Source organism: Myodes glareolus, chromosome 6 (assembly GCF_982192425.1).
Source record: "Myodes glareolus chromosome 6, mMyoGla1.1, whole genome shotgun sequence".
Classification (NCBI taxonomy): Eukaryota; Metazoa; Chordata; class Mammalia; order Rodentia; family Cricetidae; genus Myodes; species Myodes glareolus.
The window spans coordinates 90,807,753-90,829,213 of record NC_142031.1 but is presented as its reverse complement, the minus strand read 5'-3'; the positions used below and the strand labels follow the sequence as shown (position 1 = coordinate 90,829,213).

General features: G+C 40.3%; 1 protein-coding gene across 6 annotated transcripts in view; it reads left to right on the top strand.

Moving 5' to 3' along the window:
* Window positions 1–21,461, top strand: part of Rmdn2 (regulator of microtubule dynamics 2) — a 78,475-nt gene that overhangs the window by 37,485 nt on the left and 19,529 nt on the right. For all 6 annotated transcript variants that reach the window (XM_087907329.1, XM_087907330.1, XM_087907327.1 and 3 more), the window contains 5 exons: window positions 7,361–7,535; window positions 8,607–8,709; window positions 12,660–12,720; window positions 19,481–19,556; window positions 20,420–20,497. In XM_087907329.1, the coding sequence (XP_087763455.1) occupies window positions 7,361–7,535; window positions 8,607–8,709; window positions 12,660–12,720; window positions 19,481–19,556; window positions 20,420–20,497 (493 nt within the window). The remainder of the gene's footprint in view (window positions 1–7,360; window positions 7,536–8,606; window positions 8,710–12,659; window positions 12,721–19,480; window positions 19,557–20,419; window positions 20,498–21,461) is intronic.

Here is a 21,461-nt window from a genome sequence, read left to right as displayed (position 1 = left end):
TCTTTCTTTCTTTGTCTCTGCATGGATTTCCTGCCTTGCTATATTCTGCCCTACCATAGGCAAAGCAGATTCTTTATTAACCAACGGTAATAAAACATATTCACAGCATACAGAGGAGGATCCCACATCATCTCCCCTTTTTTTTCTAAATAAAAAGGGAAGTTTTAACTTTAATATGGTAAAATTATATATACAAAACAGGTATCAAGCAAGAATTATAGTTCCAATATTTAGTTCATTTACATTTGGCAAATTAAGGAAAATATCATCTATCCTATCTTTGTGAGTGTATAACTAATTTTTCTTTTATCACAAGTAAGGAAAACTATAATTATAATTATCTATTCTTCCACTCCATCAAATACCCCAGAAGGATATAATATTACCTAAGTTAGCAGGAAGTGCATTGTAAGCAGCTTCTAAAACTCTAGAATTGACAGAGACATCTTGCTGCCTGGACAGTCACCCAAAGTTTTTCTATAACATTGATCATCTGTCTTCAACCTACAGGCCCATAGTATCTGGCAGACTTTTCCATGAAACAGGAAATTTGAAAGACTGTTTTGCCTATACTGGAAGTTTGTCAGTAACTTTCTTCTGTGTCCTGGAGAATGTCTAGCAGACTCTTTCATAAAGCAGGAACCTTAAAGGACTGTCTCACCTTCTTTTGGCAAGTTCAGCAGTCATTTTTTTGTGGATCCTGAATGTCCAGTTTATACAGCATACTGTCAAGCACTCCAGGCAAGAGCAGTTTCTTGCCCAAATGGCCAGTCTTGTCACATTGAAGACAAATTCCATAACAAATTTCTTCAGTGCCCATCAACCTCTCTGAAGTAATTGGTGCTTCCAGAAGCAGACATGTCTCACTATCGAGAAAAGTCTAAGTTCTTAAAACATTTTAAATGCCATATTCTGTAGGTCTTTGAAGTGTTGAACATTATCTAACTGTAATATATATCTGTATATCTAGAAAATCTAACATGACCACAAGTTAGACTATTATAAATGACTATTTATCTATAATTTTTAATTATACATTACATTCTTAAATAAACTGCACAAACACAATACCTTAAACAAGAGCAGAAATATATATACACAGTGTAACAAAATTGACTTTAAATTTGTATCAATAGATCAAGATCCATACTAATGCAAAGTATCTCTATAGCATATCCTCCTTTAAATGAAAACAAACATTTATAAACAATTATTTTGGAATTTGGGTGCTGTTTTCTCCAAACTGCTTCCTGCTGTTTGTTAGGCAAAGTATTTTTAGGTTCACAGAGACCTTTTGGGGGTCTTGATCCAGCAAACCACATTAGCCTAGAAGTTCACAGGTTCTCATCTTCTGTGAAAACAAAAGAAAAACCTCTTTTCCAAAGTAACATATCCTTAGACTCAAATTTTGAAGTCAAAATACCTTTAAAATATGTTGGCTTAATTTAGCAATCCCCAGAATCAAATGTTTTTCAGCAGTTAACTCTAACAGTCAAAAAATCCAAAGAAAACACAATAATATACATACTTCAGACTTTCTGTGTATATTCCATCTTTACATGGCTTATTTTCTTTTCCCCTATTACTTTTTAATATTTATTTTATTATATTTACTCCTTCAATCTTTGACTGTCTGTATTCTTTCTCCCCCTCAACTCTCTTAAGCCCATGTACATTTATCTAACACTGTGACCCATTCAGAGGCTTTTTTTTTTGTTCTGGTCTGGATCTATCTTTATTTCTTATCTATAATTTTTTTCTGACCAGGAGCTCCTCTTAAAATGCTAAGTGGCATGGCTAGGACTAAGGCTGTGGCTCTGCCTTTTGGCTCTGCCAAGTCCAACATGGCAGAGGTACATTCACTGCCAGCTCTGTCAGCCAGGCTCACTGCCCCAGCTCCAGGCATGCAGCAGGTCTACGCTGCCACCATTAAGCAACTTCCCACATGCTTCTCACAAACTCCCTAAGTGTTCTATAGCAAGACCTCTTGAAAGAACCAGAGCTGTTTCTGCCACCAGTATGAACCAGGAAGCCTTCTCTTAAAGGAGCCACACCTCTGCTCTCCACCAGCAAACAGAGCCTATCTGAAAAACTGCGGCTGCCAAGAAACTGAAATTGACTCCCAGTGTGCATCTAGAAGTCCTTTCTTTAAACCTTATTAGGTTTTATGTAGATGTTCGGTGCTGAATGTTGGGCACCATTATGTAAATGGAGACCACTTCTGTTTTCCAGCTGCCCAGACTCAAATAATCACACAAAACTATATTAATTACAAAATTGTTTGGCCTATTAGCTCAGGTTTCTTATTAACTAACTCTTACATCTTAAATTAACCCATTTCTATTACTTTATATTCTATCACAGGCTCATGGTTTGTTGCTTCTTGCTTCATGGGCAGCTACGTGGCATCTGCCTGACTCTACCTTTTCTCCTTCTCTATCTATGCTTGGATTTTTCATCTTGCTATGTACTGCCCTGCCATAGGCAAAGCAACTTCTCTAGTAACCAATTGCAATAAAACATATTCACAGTATACAGAGGGAAATCCCTCATCACCATTCCTAACCTTTGAAGTACCCAAAAGGATGATGGAGCTCCACAACAATTCCACCTCGATTGTGGTAACACCACTAAGCTGACAAATGCCACCCACCCAGAGATCAATTCTGGACTACAAACTACTCAGGACAGTTTCAAGGTAGCTAACTGAGATGGTTCAGCTTCACAGACTACTCCAGCTAGGACTTCAGATAAGCCCTACATTTTCCTGTTAAACAGAGACCGGCATTAAATGATACAGCTAGCTCTCCCAGGACTTGACCCATTATCTCAGTTTTCTCAGGGTCCCCTAGAGATGCCATTGCCTGCCCCCAGACAACAGGAACCAGTCTACAGAACACGATACTCACATTCCCAAGAGATGGGGTGGATGGTTTGGGTCATTCAGTGGGTTATAGATATTTGTCATCATTGAGTGGCTTGGTTACAAGTTGTTATTGGTAATAGTCAGGAAAAAAAAAAAGCTGAACAAAGGAGATTAGATTCAGGGATCTCATTCTGAAAAAAAAAAGGAGGGGATATAAAAATGATAGGATAAAGGGTAGACTGCTGCACTAAGCAACTTCTAGACCTAAATATTGTACATTGGTTTGGATTTTTGTATATTGATACAAATTTAAGGTTATTTTTGTTATACTGTATATATGTTTCTACTCTTGTTTAACGTATTCTTGTACATAAATATAAATTTAAGGTTATTTTTTCTAGAATATACTGTACCTATGTTTTTACTCTTGTTTAAGGTATTACACCTATGCATGTCATTTAACAATGTAATGTAAATTTTAGTCTTTGAATAATAAATGCATGTTAGTAGTTATTCACCTAAAACAATCAAGCTTGTATTCATGTTCGGTATGTTTTCAAGGTCAAACAGATGTCTTTTAGATAGACAAGTGGTCTTCAAACACTTCAGAGATCTACAGAATATGGCATTTAAGATATTTTGACAACATAAGCTTTTTATGACAATGAGACACATCTACTCCCAACAGCACCAATGTACTTCAGAGAAGATGATGGGCATTGAAGAAATTCCAAATAGAGTTTGCTTTCTTTGTAGCAAAAGTTAGTCACTGGGCAAGAAACTGCTCTTTCCTTGACTGCTGACAGAATGCTGTCCAAATTGGACAAGCAGGACACAAAATAAAGCGACTGCTAAACTTTACCAAGACAAAGTGGGTCAGTCCTTCAAAATTCCTGCATCACAAAAAAGTCTGTCAGGTATTCTAGACCTGTAGACTGAAGATGGATGCCCAATATTACAGAGGAACCTTGGGTGACTGTCCAGGCAGCCAGCTGTTTCTGTCATTTCTATAGTTTTAGAAGATGTTTGCTATGCACTTCCCATTTACTCAGGTAATATTATATCCTCAGGTCCCCAATAGGGTTGAAGATTAGATAATTATAGTTACAGTTTTCCTTATTATCAAATTCAGAAAAGAAACTCACTAAAGAGGTGTAAAGTGTATACGGTTGAAAGACATAAAAGCTTAAATTGTTTAGCTAAGAAAATGTTTGAGGTCTAAGAAAAATTATTTATAGATTGATAATGCAAGTTAGCATAGAAAGTGAATTAGGTACAAAACCTTGGACTCACCAAAATAGGATAGATAATGGAGTATTTTCTCCAAATATGTCAAATAAAATTAGAGTGGACATTGTAAATTTAGTTCTTCCCTGATAATTGTTATTGTATATAGCTTTTATTTGTCATAGTTAAACCATTCCCTTTTTATTTAGACAAAAAAAAGGGAAAATTTTGTGTGATATTTTGCTTGCATTCTGATGTTCCCAAGACTGCCAATAAAGTTTGCTTTAAGTCAGAGGGCAGAGCTAGCTACTAGCTGACCAAAATTAGCCATAGAGGTTTTGGAGGACTGAGGACAGATAGACACAAGAAGTAGTAGGGTGGGGCTTAGAGAGAGTCTTGGCCCTTTTTGAATTGAACAGGAAAGAGAGGAGGTCACTGGCTGCTTCTCCACAACTTCTCTGATCATTCAGGCTATTACCCCAATTACTCTGACTCCTGAGTATTTGTTGATAAAGAATAATTACATAAATGCTTCACCAGCCTGAGAAATTTACATTTTTATTTGTCTTCAGGTTATTGTATAAGGCCAGTCTGGAGAACGCTTTTTTAATACTTCTAGTAGGGCAGATAATAAACTTGGTTTTTAAATTTTTTGCTGTAAGTATCTAATTGCTCCTGCATGTCTGAAGGGCTGTTTGGCTGGCTGTAGAATTATTCTGTTCTCCTCTTTCTCATGGCATTGCAGCGTTTCATCCTGGCGCCATCTGGTCAACAAGGCTTCTGCCAAGTTTGCTAAAGGAGACAATTCTTGACATATGCTGAGCTTCTTTTGCCCCTTTCAAGATGCTCTGGTTTTGTCTTTCAACAGCTCAAGTGTAGGCCCTTGGGTGGACATCCTTGGGTTTATTCTACGTGGCATCAACTGAGCTTTTCATCTACTTGTCCTTATTCAGATTTGATGACTTTTTTTTACATGTAAACTCACTGTCCCTTCTTCTCATCTTCATGAACCTTCATCACATGTATCTGGTCACCATAATGGTACCTCTCAAGCCCTTTAGATTGTTTCTGTATGTGTTTTTATTCATTCTTTATTCTTTTTACTCCTCACAATACTTTCAAATGTTTAAGTGTGCTTATTCTTTGTTTTCCATGTTAAAATTCTCTATTACCCTCACCCATCCAACTTCAAAAAAAAAAAGATTAAAAAGAGGAACATAACAAATGAACAAAATGGGAGTTCATTTTGTTATGTTCCTCTTTTTAATCTTTTTTTTTTGTCTCTCCCTTTTTTCCTGGCTTTTAAGACAGGTTTAAAGTTATGATTTTAAAATCACTGCCTGGGAACTCTAAGGCGTGCCTTCTCTTTTAGCATCCTTGTCCAGAGATGCAGTCTATTTCTTTGAATGAACCTTCTTTCCTCATTTCCTTGTATGCTTGTGGGTTTTGTTGAAAACTGAGAATTTGAACGAGCATCCAGACCTGTGCACTGACTCCATGTAGAAGACCCTCAGTGATCAAGCTGAGAGGCATAAAGCATGCATTTCTTACAGATCTGTTTGCATAATACTTACAATTTTTCCACCTCCTGCCGTATACGTCATTCTTCTGACATTCTTTAATTTTTTTCCTAAGAGTTTTATTGGAAACTTCAATGTTCTGTTGTGTTCCTCTGCCCATTGCCTCTTATTCCTAGGTACCCATGAGTCCGACGTCTGCCTGTTAGACCTTTTCTGACACAATGCTCATTACTGCTTTCATCTTTCAACCTTTTCCAGCCCAAAGTCCTCCCATAGCCTCCCCCAAACACATGTTCGGGCCTGTCACAGTAATAGTTTACTCTTTGGTACCAATTTCTGTTTTGGTTAAGGTTTTTATTGCTGTGATAAAACACCATGCCATCGGCAACTTGGGGAGGAAAGAGTTTATTTTTCTTACACTCCCATATCACAGCCCACCGTAAAAGGAAGTCAGGACAGGACTCAGGCAGGGCAGGAATATGGAGATAGGAACTGATGCAGAGGCCAGTACGTGTTCAGCTTGCTTTCTTATACCATCTAGGACCACCAGCTCAAGGGTGGCACCACCTTCACAGCGAACTGGGCTTTCCCATGTCAATCATCCATCAGGAAATACCCTACAGGCCATTCTGGCGGAGCTACTTCTCAGTGATGTTCTTGCCTCTCATATGACCCTGACTTGTCGAGTTAGCATTAAACTAACCAGCATGGAAGGTAGCGTTCAATTTTGAAAACTAAACTAAAGTTAGAACAGTGGATGAAAAGTGCTTGTGCTTGCCACACAAGCATGAGGACCTGAGTTCAGATCCCCATCTCCCATGTAAATGCTGGGCACAGCCACACCCATCTGAACCCCAGCACTGAGGGAATGGAGACAGGCAGGTCTCTGGCACACTCTGGCCAGCCAGAGTGAATACCAGGTGAGCGCCAGGTGAAATGAGTGAGGCTGTCTCCAAAAACAGGTGGAGAGTGACTCAGGGAGATAGCTGATGTCAACTTCTGGCCTCCACACACCACTCGCGTGCACCCCACTGCACATGCACATGTACAACTAGAGCTGAATACCTACCCATGTGTAAATATGCACACACACACACATTTTTAAGTGCCTGCTAAGTTGGTACAATGTGTTCAGTATTCAGTAGCATCCAGTGATGCACACTTTGCAACACTATTTTGTGTACTTAACTCTTCAGTTAGTGAACCTTACCACTAAGAAACAGATATTCTAGTGGAGCTGATACTTAGGGTTATTGTTAGGTAGGGTTATTGTTTATAGCATATTAAAAAGAATGTGTGCTATGGGGGGGATCAGACATCAAGAAGAGGAAGGGAGAGTTGGCACTGTGGCATTCGAGTGGTCTGGTCTAAGGATCACTGTGACAAGTCTCTGCACCAATGTAACTGAGTCAAGAGTAGAGACTCTGTTGCTGTCTAGGGGAAGAACATTCCATCAGCGCACAGCAGGTAAAGGTAGGAGGCAGGAGCATGATGACAGGCTGAAGAGGACCAGGGTAGACTTGAGTGACAGGAAGATGGGTTAGAGATTAAATTGGAGACTATTAGGGTTGGTATATTGCTCAAGTCCTTGTAAATAGCCAGCTCTTTGCGCTTCTCTCTGGGTAACAATGGGTGCCACGACATTTTCTAGCACAGAGCGGAGTCCTTCAACTTGCATTTTCAAAGGCTTGCCCGGGTCATTGTGCCCAAGTCTAAAGGGAGCTGGTGGTTGTTTCTGCCATCCTAGGTATACTACAGCTAACACTGACACAGAAGAACAGAGTTTCCCGGTCCCTCAGGCTTTCAACACACACATAGAGGAGCTGAAGCTGGATGTCCTCCTCCAGAAGGTAGACCGTTTGCGGATAAACGAGGCTAACAAAATGGAAAGTTTTGAGCTTCTGTGTGACCACAAAGAAAAGGTAAGTGCTGCATGGCACTACCGTGTCCTACCCGGCTCATACCGAACTCCAGTACCATGTCACAGTTCATAGGAACAGCATGTTTGATGTGTTTTTAATAAAACGAGTGATTTTTTTTAAGATGGAATTTGAGCTAATTAGGTTTACCTAAGGTCACAAAAATAGGGACCAGCCTTATATGGTGTTACGTTGAGTTTATTAATTTCGATATGTAATGCATGTGTTATAACATGAAGCAATAAGACATTGTGCCCAGGCATGTCATACGTTCTCTGGAGAGAATAAAATTGTATTTGAAGTTTTCTATATTGCTATCAGTGTAGCACCTCTCAGTATTTTAAAGCTATTTCTACTAATAGTCATTCTGCAGTGTTTCACAATGGGCTTGAAGAACTGATTTGTCTCACCATCACCAATGACAAAGGGGAATGAATCTAAGGGCTCACGACAGCTCAAGGAGAAATAATATCTTTTTTGCCCGTGAGCAAGATAAGTCTAATCTGGGTATGAGGGTTTAGCAACTCCAGCACACTGTGTAAAACCCATGAATCCTAACTGATTAGCACATAATGTATAAGCATACCAAAAGACCAGTCTATGCTGCATAAGGATCTGCAACACTTATTGTCAATAAAAGCTTTAAAATTTTTTAAAAATATCTACAATCATAATTAGTTAAGTAAAAATCATAATGTCTTTTTGAGTATATGTAGTTCAGTTTGCAAATATTACCTACAGTGCTCAGTAACCTATTCATTACACTGCAGTAGATAACTCACTAAGGATACTGAGAGCGCGGGCGCCCTGGAGACTGTGTCGGTTCCGTCCACTACACAGCTGGGTCTAGTTTCTGTTTAATATTATTTGATATATGATCCAAATGTAGCACTGTATCTGGTCATATTCCTTAGCCATAACATTTGGGTTTAAATGTTAAATATCCGTACGTATAAATTCAGTCATCTATAAATACCATTTTACCTGCCTAAATCTTTTAAGGTACAATGAAAGCAATTGTGTCAGTCTGGACAAATAAGTGTATTAATCTGGTGTGTGGTTCTGTCTTTCCAGTTTAGCGAGGAAATAGAGTTTCTGTGGAGACTTGCCCGTGCCTATGGAGACATGTATGACCTGTCTACCAATACACAAGAAAAGAAACATTATGCTAATATCGGTAAGTCATTTGTCAAGACGGGTTGTTCTCAGATGGCGTTGTTTTCCACAATAAATCATTAGTAGATTTTAATTCAAGTGAAATCATTTTAGTTAAAGACTCAATTTATTTCAAAATATTCTGGTGACCAAAAGCTGTACACAGAACAAAATGGCCTTCCTGGACTAAAGTGTATGTTCCTTTAAGATAATTGAGCTAATAATTTAGAGCAGGGAACTGAAAGACTCCGAGCTCACTTTTTAAAGTTTATGATGTCATGCACGGGAAGCTAAAACACCTGTGCTGGTATCCATGGTCTCCAGCTGTAGCGGCTCACAGTTACACTCACAACTCACTTCCTGTGGCATGCAGGTCTCGAAACACAGAAATAACCTCTCATGTCAGGAATTTCCAAAATGTGTGTGCATGAAACAAAATCAGCCTTGATGTGATGATTAGCTAAGACGAGTATATGCAGCCATAATGCTGCCATGTATATGGTTGGCTTATATTTGAAATTTCCACAGTAGCAGCAGTCACGGTAAAAACCAAGGAGAATGTCAAACAATTGCTGTTGGTGGCTGTGTTGATGTCTCACTGGGTGTCAGAATGCTTTCTCGCAAAAGCCCCTGAGCTCCCATCTCTCTGAGCTTCAGACTAGTTGATGTCATGGCTGGTTTTTACTCTCCTTCTGTTCCAAAGCTTTCTCTTTTGCTGCCTTTTCTAAGATCATATGAGAAAGAAATAGCAGGCAAGAACCCCTCCAAGTCTGGTTCCGGCATTTTTATTTCCATGAAGGACGTATCACCAGAATCTGTGTTGGTCTTTCTTCCTCTGGAAGATTTCCTTGCCAAGTGATCTCTGTACTTTAATTTCCCCCTCACTGGAGGAAGATGAGAAATTTCCCTCTTGTCCTGTTCATATTTATCCTCCACCTTCCTGGGGTCAATAGCAATCCAGTTGGCAGGAGATATACACGGTGGAGTTCTAGAAAAGAGATTAATTTCAAAGAAAAGAAATTTTCACCCAGAGTCTAGAAGGATTTATACTCATGTCTGTGGGGGGCTGGGGGAATAAAGCGCATTGATATAAAAACTGTTTGACGTTCATCAGCAGTAGTGCATGTTTCTTAACACCTCCTTCTCTTGGATGTTCTGCTTGCAGATGAGACTAGGGGCACAAAATAGATGGGGTCTCAGAATAGACTGAGGGGGGCCTCTGACTTTGCTGGGAAGGCAGTTTGTTCAAATAACCGTAGATAAAGAGACCATCAGAGATGGGCTGTTGTTTTAGAAGAGTGTAGTGAGTTCAGAGTGTACAACCAAAGTCACTAGCAGAAACTAGTGGTTCATGTAGGGAGGTAACCAGTTCCCATAGGTACAATCGTTTTAGTCTGTTTTTAAAGTGAATGGGAGCTCGAGTGAGTTGTCTTAGTCTTAACTGTCAACTTGACACAGCTTAGAGTTGCCTGAGAAGGGAGTCTCGGTTGAGGGACGTCCTAGATCAGATTGGTTTGTGGCCATGTCTGTGGAGGGTTGTCTTGATTGATAACTGCTGCAGGCGGGCCCAGCCCACTGTGGGCAGTACCACTCCCCAGACGTGTAGTCCTGGACCGAACAAGAAAGCCAGCTAAGCGTGGACCTGCAAGCGAGACAGCAGCAGCATTCCTCCACGGTTTCTCCCGTGCCTTCGTGGCTGTGAGTTCCTTGGTTAAGAGAAATGCTGCGTGGAACAGCAAGTAGGCCTGGGGCTGAGTCCCTGCTTGAGTTCCTGTCCTGACTTCCCTTGGAGGCGGTCTCCTATCTCTCTGTAAGCTGATAGACCATCTCCTCCCCTAAGCTGCTTTGGGTCACGGTGTTTGTCACAGCAACAGAATGACACCAGAGCAGGAGTTAACCTATGAGATGGCAGCGTGGGACACGGGATGCAGGAAATCCAGGAGTAGAGTGCATAGGGCCGAAATGAGGTTCATCCTTAAGAAGAAAATGTACAGTACTGCAGCAGAGAGAGCATCGCTCTCATTCACACAGAAGGGACTCATTCAGTTATTGAAGCAGAAAGGATCACTTCTATTTGTACATTTAAGAAGTTAATTCCAAATGTTATTGGGAACAGTGTTAAAGTGTAGAGAGGGGTGAAAAGGGACCCAAGAAGGGACAGATGCGCGGATGTCAGTGCCACAGTTGAGAACTTACTGTATAGAAAGAACCGATAAATGGCCGTCATGATTCAGTATATAAGGAATATATGCTTAGTAAGGTCAAGATCGCGTACACTGGGGCTAACGGCAAGGATTCAGCTGGCTCTTGCAGAATGCTGGGTTCAGTATGAGGAGAGGTGCTGAAGTGGGTTCCCTCGTCAGCTTGTGTGTGGTGTCGTCCGGAACTCCTTTATAAAACTCAGTGTGCCATTGTGCGATACATTTTCCAAGTGTGGTTGGCTGTTCACTCGTATTCCAAGTAAACTAGTGTTCTCGTTCTTAAGGGGCTTTCTGTAGCACTTAAACGATAGGCGTGAATCCTATTCTGTAGGGAAGGAGCTGCTCTTGGGGGAGAAGAGGAGACGCTACAGCCAGCCTGGATGCTGCCTGACTTCCTCTGTTAACCTCAGAGTGGTGGGTTCTACCCTACCTAGCCTGTGGTGGTGCACCAAAAGTTTTCATTTGACAAGTGGCTGAAGTATCGGTTCAGATCTGAGTTTCTGTTTTGAGACAGTCTTGCTGTAGAGTGCAAGCTGGCTGAACTCACAATCCTCCTGCCTCCGACTTCAGGTGCCAGAACTGTGGGTCTGTACCAGCCACCCCTACTCAGTTTAGTTTGCTTTTCACAATAAAGAGCACATTTTTAGCTGGATGTGGTAACTCATGCCTGTAATCCCAGTACTTGGCAGGCTGAGGCAGAAGGATAGCCATAAGTTCAAAGTCAGCCTGGGCTACATAGTGAGTTCCATACTGGTCTAAGCAACAGTATAATACTCCAAAAAAAAAAAAAGTATGTTTCTACCTGGGGAAAGGGATCATGTTTAAAAATACTTGACCCCTTTGGTGTTTGTCCGAAGAAAATTATTACTAAAATGCTTTGCTTAAAACTTTCTCTATCCCAGATTGATTTCCACACAAGATATATCCCTTAATGGATAAACTATAACATGCACCTTGAGCAAATAATAAATTATTTATTTTAGACGATCCCTATTTAAGATTACCATGCCACTTTTGTAGCATGGCCTTTGTAGTTCCTGGATGGTGTCTTCAGGGCACAAAGGGGTGGGAGCAGGGAAGAAAGGCACAGAGAGTCTCTTTGAGAGTCTCAGAATACCGTCAAGCCATTAGTAAACCTCTGTAAAAAATAGTCCTCACATGGTTAAAAACAATTCTAAACTGAGTAGTTTGAGGGCATCTAGACCCATTCCCATTATGAATGAGCAGGCCGAGCTCCGTGGGCCTTCCCGAGCCCTTCACACAGACCCTGGCCTTACTCTTCAACCAAGTTTCTTGTCTGTGAACTTGCTGTATCCTGAAGGTTGCGAGCCCTTGCGAGCCCTGGAAGACAAAGGCCATCTCTAATTGATGTTTTATTTCCAGATGTTCACGCGACATGACTACTAATGAGCACTTAGCAACAGCCATTTTAATTGATTACACGAAAGCAATGTGTTTTATTTTAAGTAATGAATAAGAAACTTTCCTTGCCCTTGCCTAAGTCAGTTAACCCAGTGGGTCTCACATTTGAGCACACGGCAAAATCCTTGGAAGCCAGTGAAGCTCAGATCATCAGGACTGACCCCGGGAGTAAACCATTGCCCCAGGTGGTGATGGCCTCTTCCAGCAAGCTACCCCACCACAGGACCCTGTGAAGGAGCCACCTACCCCACCTCAGGACCCTGTGGTGAAGGAGCCAGGGACTCTGCTGAAGACTCCACCTCCCCCCAACTCCTGCAATGACAGTAACTTTGCTCTCTTCGGCTTTCAGGGAAAACACTGGGAGAAAGAGCTATCACGAGAGCGCCCACGAACGGACACTGCCATCTGTGGTAAGCAGGATCCTTGTGCCTTCACATCACAGGGGCCTCTCGCGACTCTCTGGGGAGTTTGGGGGACTGTGACTGCCACGCTCACCACCCAGAAAGGGATAGCGATAGTGCAGCTATTGTTATTACGGTTACTCTCACATACTTCCCATCAGATACGTCCTAAATGTATCTGCTGAGAATCTCACAAGTCTCCTGCCTTTGAAGGGAAACTGTAATTAAGTCTGATAAAATACACCAGTTTTCTGAAAACGTAGACTAAAGTTAGCAACTGTCCTAAAGAATCAAAGCGTAGAGGTTGCTTCCTCTAACCTGGTAAGTTATGGGAAACAGAATCCCCAGGTCAGGAAAATCCAGTCTGTGCATACGACGGCACAAAGAAATGTGACTAGCTGGATAGACGGAGGATGGGTACTTGTGGAACAAAAGAGAAAAAATGCTTCATGCTTTCTTTGTTTGTTTGGGGTTTTTATTTTGCTTCTGTTTTGAGGGTGGTGGCCCCTTGTATATTGAAAAATAGAAAGGAAAACTAAAAGCAGCGTATTGTTTTAAACTCTCCTTCCTTTTGCTGTTGTGGCAGTTTTACATTTTTAGATCCTTGGTTACTGCTGCGCAGGTTAGCTTTGCTTTTCTTCTCATGGGCTATTCATAACCCCAGACATTAAGGCTATACAGTAAAAAGTTAACTTATGACCCTTTGTACAGGGCAGGTTTCCAGAAATATGCCCGCTCTGGGGTTATTTTATGTCTTTAGGGGCATCATTAGGCAAAATCTGTTTCAAAACAGCTACTTCGCTGTTCCTGTTACCTACCCCTAAGGATTTGTGCTCACCAGACAGAAGCAGAGGGTCTATTTATTCGGTGGTCAGCAGGGGGCGCCCCATTCACAAACACTCGCTTTAACGTCCTGAACAAAAATCCAGCAGTTTTTGTGTACTCTAAAATCTAAGAAACACATCCCAAAATGAGGAATGAACTTTAGGAGCTAGAACATGTGACTCGCTTCCCAGCGCGCCCCTTGAACAGGAAGTGAACGGAAAAACTGCTCTTACTCTTGGTGCTTCTGTCTAACCTGGAGGAAAGGGGTGACCGTGAAGTTAACTTTCCGCTGCGGACTTAAAAGAGCACTGTAGTGTGTAAGAGTCTTGGTGTATAGCTCTAGTTAGTTTGTCCAGGTCATCTAATTGCCATAATATAAATGCGCGCTTCTAGATTAGCGTGTGTGTAAAGTGCTCCTTGAGTACTGTAATGGGTTTGTTTGCGCTGAGCAAGCTCTTTTCTCTCCTCGTCTCTTTGGAAACTGGGTGTCTGGGACCGGGTTAGCCAGATCTGAGTGTAGAAAAAGCCGTCTTGTTTCATCCTTCACTCCGAGTTTCTCTCCTTCTCCCTACCACCCTCCCATACCCTTTCTTTCACTGCCTTTCTCCCTTCCTCGTCGTCTGCTGCTGCTCTTCCCTCTGTCCAACACTGTCGTCAGATTTTTCACTGAGACCTTCTGGTCCTCAGTAATGACATGGAGATTTATTTATTAATTATGAAAACTCAGTCAATAGCTTAGGCTTGTTTCTAACTAGCTCTTATAACTTAAATTAACCCATTTCTATTGATTTACTTTCTGCTTTGTGGCTTTATTACCTCCTCTCTGCCTTGCCCATCCTGTTTGCTCAGCATCTCCCAGCATCTATGCCTTCTTCCCAGAATCCTGCCTAGCTATTGGCTGTTCAGCTTTTTATTAAACCAATCAGAGTGACACATCTTCACAGTGTACAGAAAGATTATTCCACAACACAACATTCCTCTGAACCCGTGAAGAATCACATTTTAGATGTACCTTGTCTTCAGTGAGGACTTTCATCTATGTAAGTTTTTAATTTTCACACAGAAACAATATCAAGTCTTCTTCAGGGTCCCAAAAGCACCTGTGCTCTGACTTCCCTTCATCCCCTTCACCCTCTCCTTCATTTTCTTTTTCTTTTTTTTTTTCTTTGCTGTTGTTGTAAATTAAATGCCTTGTTTATGACAATGGGCCTTAATTCCCAGATTAAGTTTTATTATCACAAAGTAATGATCCAATTATGTTTCACATGATGTTTTTTAAATTCAGTATTAATTTTTAACTTTAAAAATGTTAAAATCAATTCAGTTGGTGAAAATTTAATAAGTTTGAATGTCAATTTAACTGTAACTCTTAAAGTGTGTTCTATCTACTCAATAGAAAAGCCTTCATTCAACCAAATTGCAAAATTTAAGGTGGTGCCGGAAGAGAATCTTAAACTTTGACCTGTAAAATAATGGGTGGAATTTAGATAAACTGATTACATAACTGGTTCTCTCAACGTTGGGGGAAAAAAAACTTTATTCTTCCGGTGTCTTTCATGGTACATTAAGACATTAATAAAGCTTTTCTCATGCAGTCAACATGAACGGTAAACTGGAATCTGAAGCCTAAAGCCATCAAAATAGCTGTTTATTGGACAGCTGAGGTCGTAGATCAGCTGGGAAGAGTTTCTCTGCTGTAATATTAAGGCCACCTACACATTCTCTAAGAGTCTATTGTCTTTATCATATCAACCTAAAATACTCTGGAATTGAAATAATAAAGTATGCTTGCAGTATGTTGACCAAATAGGTTTGACTGTATGTCTAACTGTATTTTCCATATGAGCTGTGCTCCACAGTTTGTGACCTCTAGCTACACAGCTTATAGCATATGTGTACAGGAAGGAAGATCTGTTTCCATTTTCTAAGTAGAAGCAAAGCCCCATACGTGTGTGTGTGTGTGTGTGTGTGTGTGTGTGTGTGTGTGTGTATCAGTAAGCAAGGCCATACTATACATAGGAAAGCAGAACCAGAACTTAAGATATTATATTCTGATATTTTCAGCCATCCTTCTATTGCAGGAGGCTGTCTCTGATCCCTAACAAGTACAAAGTGCTAGTGTTGAATCACAAAGAGTGCAGGAAATGAGTGGAGTTATTTTAGTTGTTGAAATAATGTGGCTGTCACCCATTAAGGGTATATTCAATACCAGCGCAAATACATACATCTAAAAAATCAGAAGTCTCGTGAAAGCAGCAATACTTCAGATAACCTCTAGATGGAGGTAGTTCACCGCAGTGTAGAGTACCTTTCTTCAGAATTCCCAGCAGACTAAGAGCTTGAGCAATCAAATGTTAAATTACATTTTAAAATGAACACTACAAAAATAACATACACAAAGCTAAAGTTGATTAGAAGAAATGAAGTAATGATACTTTAGGAGAAAGTGAGCAAGTGACCTTGGAGTTTATGACACAGAATAAGACAAATAATATAATATCCTAAGTCTCTAAGGACATATTATTTGAAAGGGAAAGAGCACTCCTACAATGTTTACAATTCATGAACTTTCTTTGTCTTTTCTCTTCACTCGAGTAACTTGGAAAAAATTGCAATAAGAGCAGATTAAGAACCCAGAGACTGCATAAGTAGTGCTGATTTTTCAGAAAATATAGGAGGTATTTTTTATAAAATTATAGAAAACAAAATAAGGGAGTGATAGATTCATGAAAGATGACAATAATAATTCAAAAAGTTTTATCATGTTTTAAAAAGTCCCTAATAATATGTGATGTAAAGTGTCCAAAATCCTGGAAAACATTAGGGGAAAACAGAAAGTTGAATAAAATATAAAACTTAACTAGTAATAGCATATTAATACGGATTCATCGTAACAGTTGTTTATTAGTACCCATACTGTACTATAACAATACTCTACTATAGTAATAGTATATTAATACGGATTCATTGTGACAGTTGTTTATTAGTACCCATACTGTACTATAACAATACTCTACTATAGTAATAGAATATTAATATGGATTCATCGTAACAGTTGTTTATGAGTACCCATACTGTACTATAGCAATACTCTACTATAGTAATAGAATATGCTAATAATGGGGAAACTGTGGGCTATGCTGCTGCCTGTGCCATATGCAAAGTTTTTGTGCATGTAAAGCCATTCCAAAAGGAAAATATACTTGAATAGAAAGTAACCTGAGGTTGGGAGTCCAAATAAGTTGAAAAATTGTAATACTCAAAACTAAAACAGAGGTAGTCACATGAAATTCTCGGGTTAAAATCACTCCGAGAAGTCTTTGGCAATGATATAGCAGAACTTTAGAGCGCATTTCAGAAGAACATATGAATAAACAATCAACCCAGATCTTTATTTATTCAAAATTAAATAGAGCCAGGTGTGGTGACGCACGCCTTTAATCCCAGTACTCAAGAGGCAGAGGCAAGTGTATCTCTGTGAGTTCAAGGCCAGGGCTGTTACACAGAGAAACCCTGTCTCAAAAGACCAAATGCTAGTAATAACAACAACAACAACAACAACAACAACAATGAAATACTAGGATCCACTGGTAAATTCTATCACATGTTTATGGGGAAAATACACACCAGCTTTCTCCAAGTTCTTCCAGAATTCCCTTCTTTTTCCCAGCACTATAGTACTTCTAAAACAAGATGGAAATATTACAAGAAAGCTGCAGGCCAGCATCTCATGAGTATAGGTATAGAAATCGTTTTAAAAAGCATCAGCAAACTGAATCCCCACAGTGTACAGAAAGGGCACACAGTAGCCATGTGGATTCTCTCCTGGGCTTTTGGGAAGCTGATTCCATGCAGTTAGTAAATTAACAAAGGGAAGAAGAAAGCTGACATCAGTAGATGCCGGAAAACATGCTGGACAGACAACTTTTCTTCGTGGAAAGTAAAACAAACAAAACCTCTCAGAAAACTAGAAGAACGGGAACTGCCTCAGCTTGGCAAAGAACAGACCCCAGACCGGCTGCAGTTAACGTCATTCCTAATGTTGGAAAGTTGCTTTCCTGCTGTGTGAGTGTAGACCATGAGGGGACGTCAGGATGTCACCCTTTTACATTCCAGTTCAGGCACAGAAGGATGCGACAGATACAGACTGAAGATGTGACACCCTTTACTCTTAGAATTTAGTTCTCAAAGCAAGGTTGTAGGTTACAAAACTGATGTACGAAACCCAGTGGCTTTCGTATAGACTAGAAATTAACAATTGAAATTTAAAATGAAAACACATTGCTATTTGCATTAGCATGACCCCAGATTTAAATACTTAGATTTTTTTAACATACAACATATTTGAGAAAAACTGTGAAATTCCGGTAAAGGATGCGGAGAGTAGCTCATGCTGTGAGTGCACAGCCCCAGCATTGTCAAGATGTCAATTTTCCCATGGTGGCCCTGACATTCAACACACCACCAACCAAAACTCCCGTCGACATATTTTGAGATCTTGTGAACACATGTTTTTATGGAGAAACAAAAGACTCACGTCAGTGTTGGAAGAGGGGACAGAACTGAGGAGCACCATTCCTGGCCTTGAAGGCTTGGGACAGTAACCCGGGAGCAGCAGTGGTCATGGGACCTGCAGGCAAAGGGTACAGATTCCACCGAGGAGGCCAAGCATGCTGTGGAACAACACTGTTCTTATACCCAACCTCAGGGTGCAGAGGAACAAAGTGAAGTCTCGTTTAAAATGTGTGAGCGGTCATGTGTCTTACTCTCCGTTCCCAGGTCCTGTCTGGTAGGCTGGATTGATTGTTCCTCCTGCCTCTGCTGTAGTGAACGCCATTGACTGTACAGAGAACAATGTCACAGCCGAAAGAGGTCATTCTCGTGGCTGTGCATGCTTGGTTGACTTCTGTCATCCTTTGTTTCCCAGAGTGGCCATCCCATTCCAAATTGAGAAATTGCTCACCTCATTTTTGTACTTAGAAATTTTGCTTATTCAGAGAAATGATTGAGAGAGCCTACAAAACCTCATTCCTGATCTCAGTTAGTTTAACAATGCGATGCAATGACAATCACATAATCCTTAAAGAGTCCGACGTGTGTGTTCTGCCTCAGGCAGCAGCTTTCTGAAACCCTCTGGAGACTTGCACAGACAGAAACAGGTGTGAAGAACAGTGTATCACCCGTTTCTAAAGTAAACACGCAAGTTGCAGAACAAGCATTGCATCCAACCTATAGTCAAATAACCACTGCTATTAATTTTGTACTGCCAGTGGGAAAACATCCGCAGGATACACTCTTGTACTAATACACTGATTCGAACTGAGAGAAAAGGAATTTTTTTTCAAAGCATGCTCTAAGATTATCTTTAGTTTTATTTGGTTTTAATTGGGATAGTCATTTTGTTTCCAGTGACATTTAGGGAGGTCGGGAAAGTTTTAAAGAGGCACTCATCTTTAAAGATTGGTTTTAATATGTTTTAAGATTTATAAATCTGTTAACACATTGTTATCCAGTTCAGTACATGACTGGACTGAGAGAGAGCTTTGTCTGATGATGACTTTGTCTGATGATGTCACTGACAGTGGTCTCTGGCACTGGCTAAAACCTCCTTCTTGCCAGGTATTGTTCAAATCACATCACTTTGGGTGACTCACTTACCCTCACCACATGTGTATGGCATAGACAACATTCCTGTGCCCAATTATGCCTGAAGAAGTGGCTTCATGTTAATGTCAAATATCTATTTATAGGGCCCTTGCGTCTATATTATTGCTTCTGTAAAATATTGATAAATGCCTTAGAGGCATATTATAAGTGTCATGATAACAACATTTGTTTAAAATTTTACATGGTGAACTCTTTTTTTTTCCTTTTCAGGTATGCAATTTTGTGTGGTTATGTATCTGAGATTTTACATGGTGAACTCTTTTTTTTTCCTTTTCAGGTATGCAATTTTGTGTGGTTATGTATCTGAGTTTGAGGGATTGCAAAACAAGATTAACTGTGGACATCTATTCAAGGTATTTCTTGGTGTTCAAAATGTTTCATTTTACTAACTGATATGAGATTTCTCGGCATGTTAAACTCCAGGGATTTAGTTTTGTGTTTAAACAACAGAATATGAAGTGGTTAATACTGTAATAAAAAGAATCAAACCATTTGAGTATTATTCAAGATGTACAAGAACCCACATAGTAGATGAGTGTTGGCTTATTTTGGCCATGAACTCACTGACATCATAACATATGACGGACTAGGCAGTCAACACTCTCTAATGACTTCGGGGACAGGGGTGGGGGATACAGGGTCTGATATAAAGCTTAAAATTACCATGATGCGGGAATAAAATAAGCACCTTGTGGACATACCATGTCCTGTTTGCTGTTGGCTTTTGTGACCCAATAACTAATCTCTCTGACTGGGTAATTGTGGTGGAAGAAAATGGCTCTTCCCTGTGCCCCAGTGCCCAGGACTCACTCCGACAGTGCCGAGGGAAGCCATCCGTGGCCTCTCCAGCGCTGCTGTTTCTCTTACATTAAATCCTGCCTTGTGCCATCTTGTTCCAATAAACTCGCTTCTGGGCTGGGGTCGGTGCGTCTTCATTGGGAAAGTCAGGACCAAAAGACATTTGACTTGGGTGTATTCTGGTTTCACTGTGGCGCTGGGTTTGGGATTAAGCATGGTGTGCCTAAGGCACAGGCGCTGCTTTGGTTCCAGGTGCAGGAATCTCAGTTTGGAATTATTGCCGAGATTTAGTTGTGTGAGTGGTCAGGAATGGGGAAGTGGCTGAGACACTGTCAGGCCATGCTGGGTTCCTTAGGCTGGGCGCTGCTCCGTGGCCGTAACTGAAAGCGGGAGCTGACTTGGCTGTGATTGTTTCCAGGAACATCTGGACAAAGCCATCCAGCTCTTACCGGAAGAGCCCTTGCTGTACTACCTCAAGGGAAGATACTGTTACACTGTGAGTTAAGCCTTTGCTTAGAACTCTTGAAGACAATGTGGCTATTCAGTGCATTTTCAGTGACTGACTTCTCATTCTTTTCTGGTTTTACCTATTGCACACTAGATAGCATTGTAAAAATAGTTTTTAATGTATGACTTGTATGTTTTTAAATCGAATATCAATTTTAAATTATAATGTATATATTTTATCTTTTATAAGCTTACATTTTATGTGCTATATCTAGGGGTATGTGTGTGTTTGTGTGTACATTTTTTTCTTGTCTTTCCAAGGGATTTCAGAAGTCATACTTTGGGCTGTCTCAGGTTGAGATCAGCTATCACACACCTGCAAGCATTGTGCCCATGGTTCTGTGGAAAGAAGATAAATACTTTTTTTTTTTTTGTAGTGCTAGGGATCAAACTCAGGACTACCTTACATATTCACCACTAATCTACAGTCCCAAAAATTATCTCCAAGCATGATATGGGCCAGGGTTCCTTCAAAAAAACTTAACTTGATGGGGTATGAGATATGGAAATAGTTCAGCTAAGGACAACTGGTCAACCTAAGACCTAGTGTCTTAAATAACACTGTTAACTTACAGGAGAGTTACAAAATGTAAAAGTGTATCCAAAAAGGTGCATGAAGAAGGTGTAGGACTTAAAGATATAATTCATTAGTAAGGAAATTAGATTGCACATAAGCAGGAACCTTTTCATTAAGGCTGAAAGAGGATTGGGAAGAAGGCTCTCTTTTTATTGAAGACCACGTGTGAATTTTATGCTTTCTATTTCTTATTGTATCTAATCTATTTTAAGGTACAGCTACTTCTATAGCTACAGAGGGCTAGCACTGCACAAATAAAAAGATGCATTAACCATGAAAGAATTTGTAAGTTATTATGCCTTCTAATACCAGCCTCAAAACCATAAAATAAAAATTGACTAAATTATGCAAATACACATATATTTGCAAGTTGACA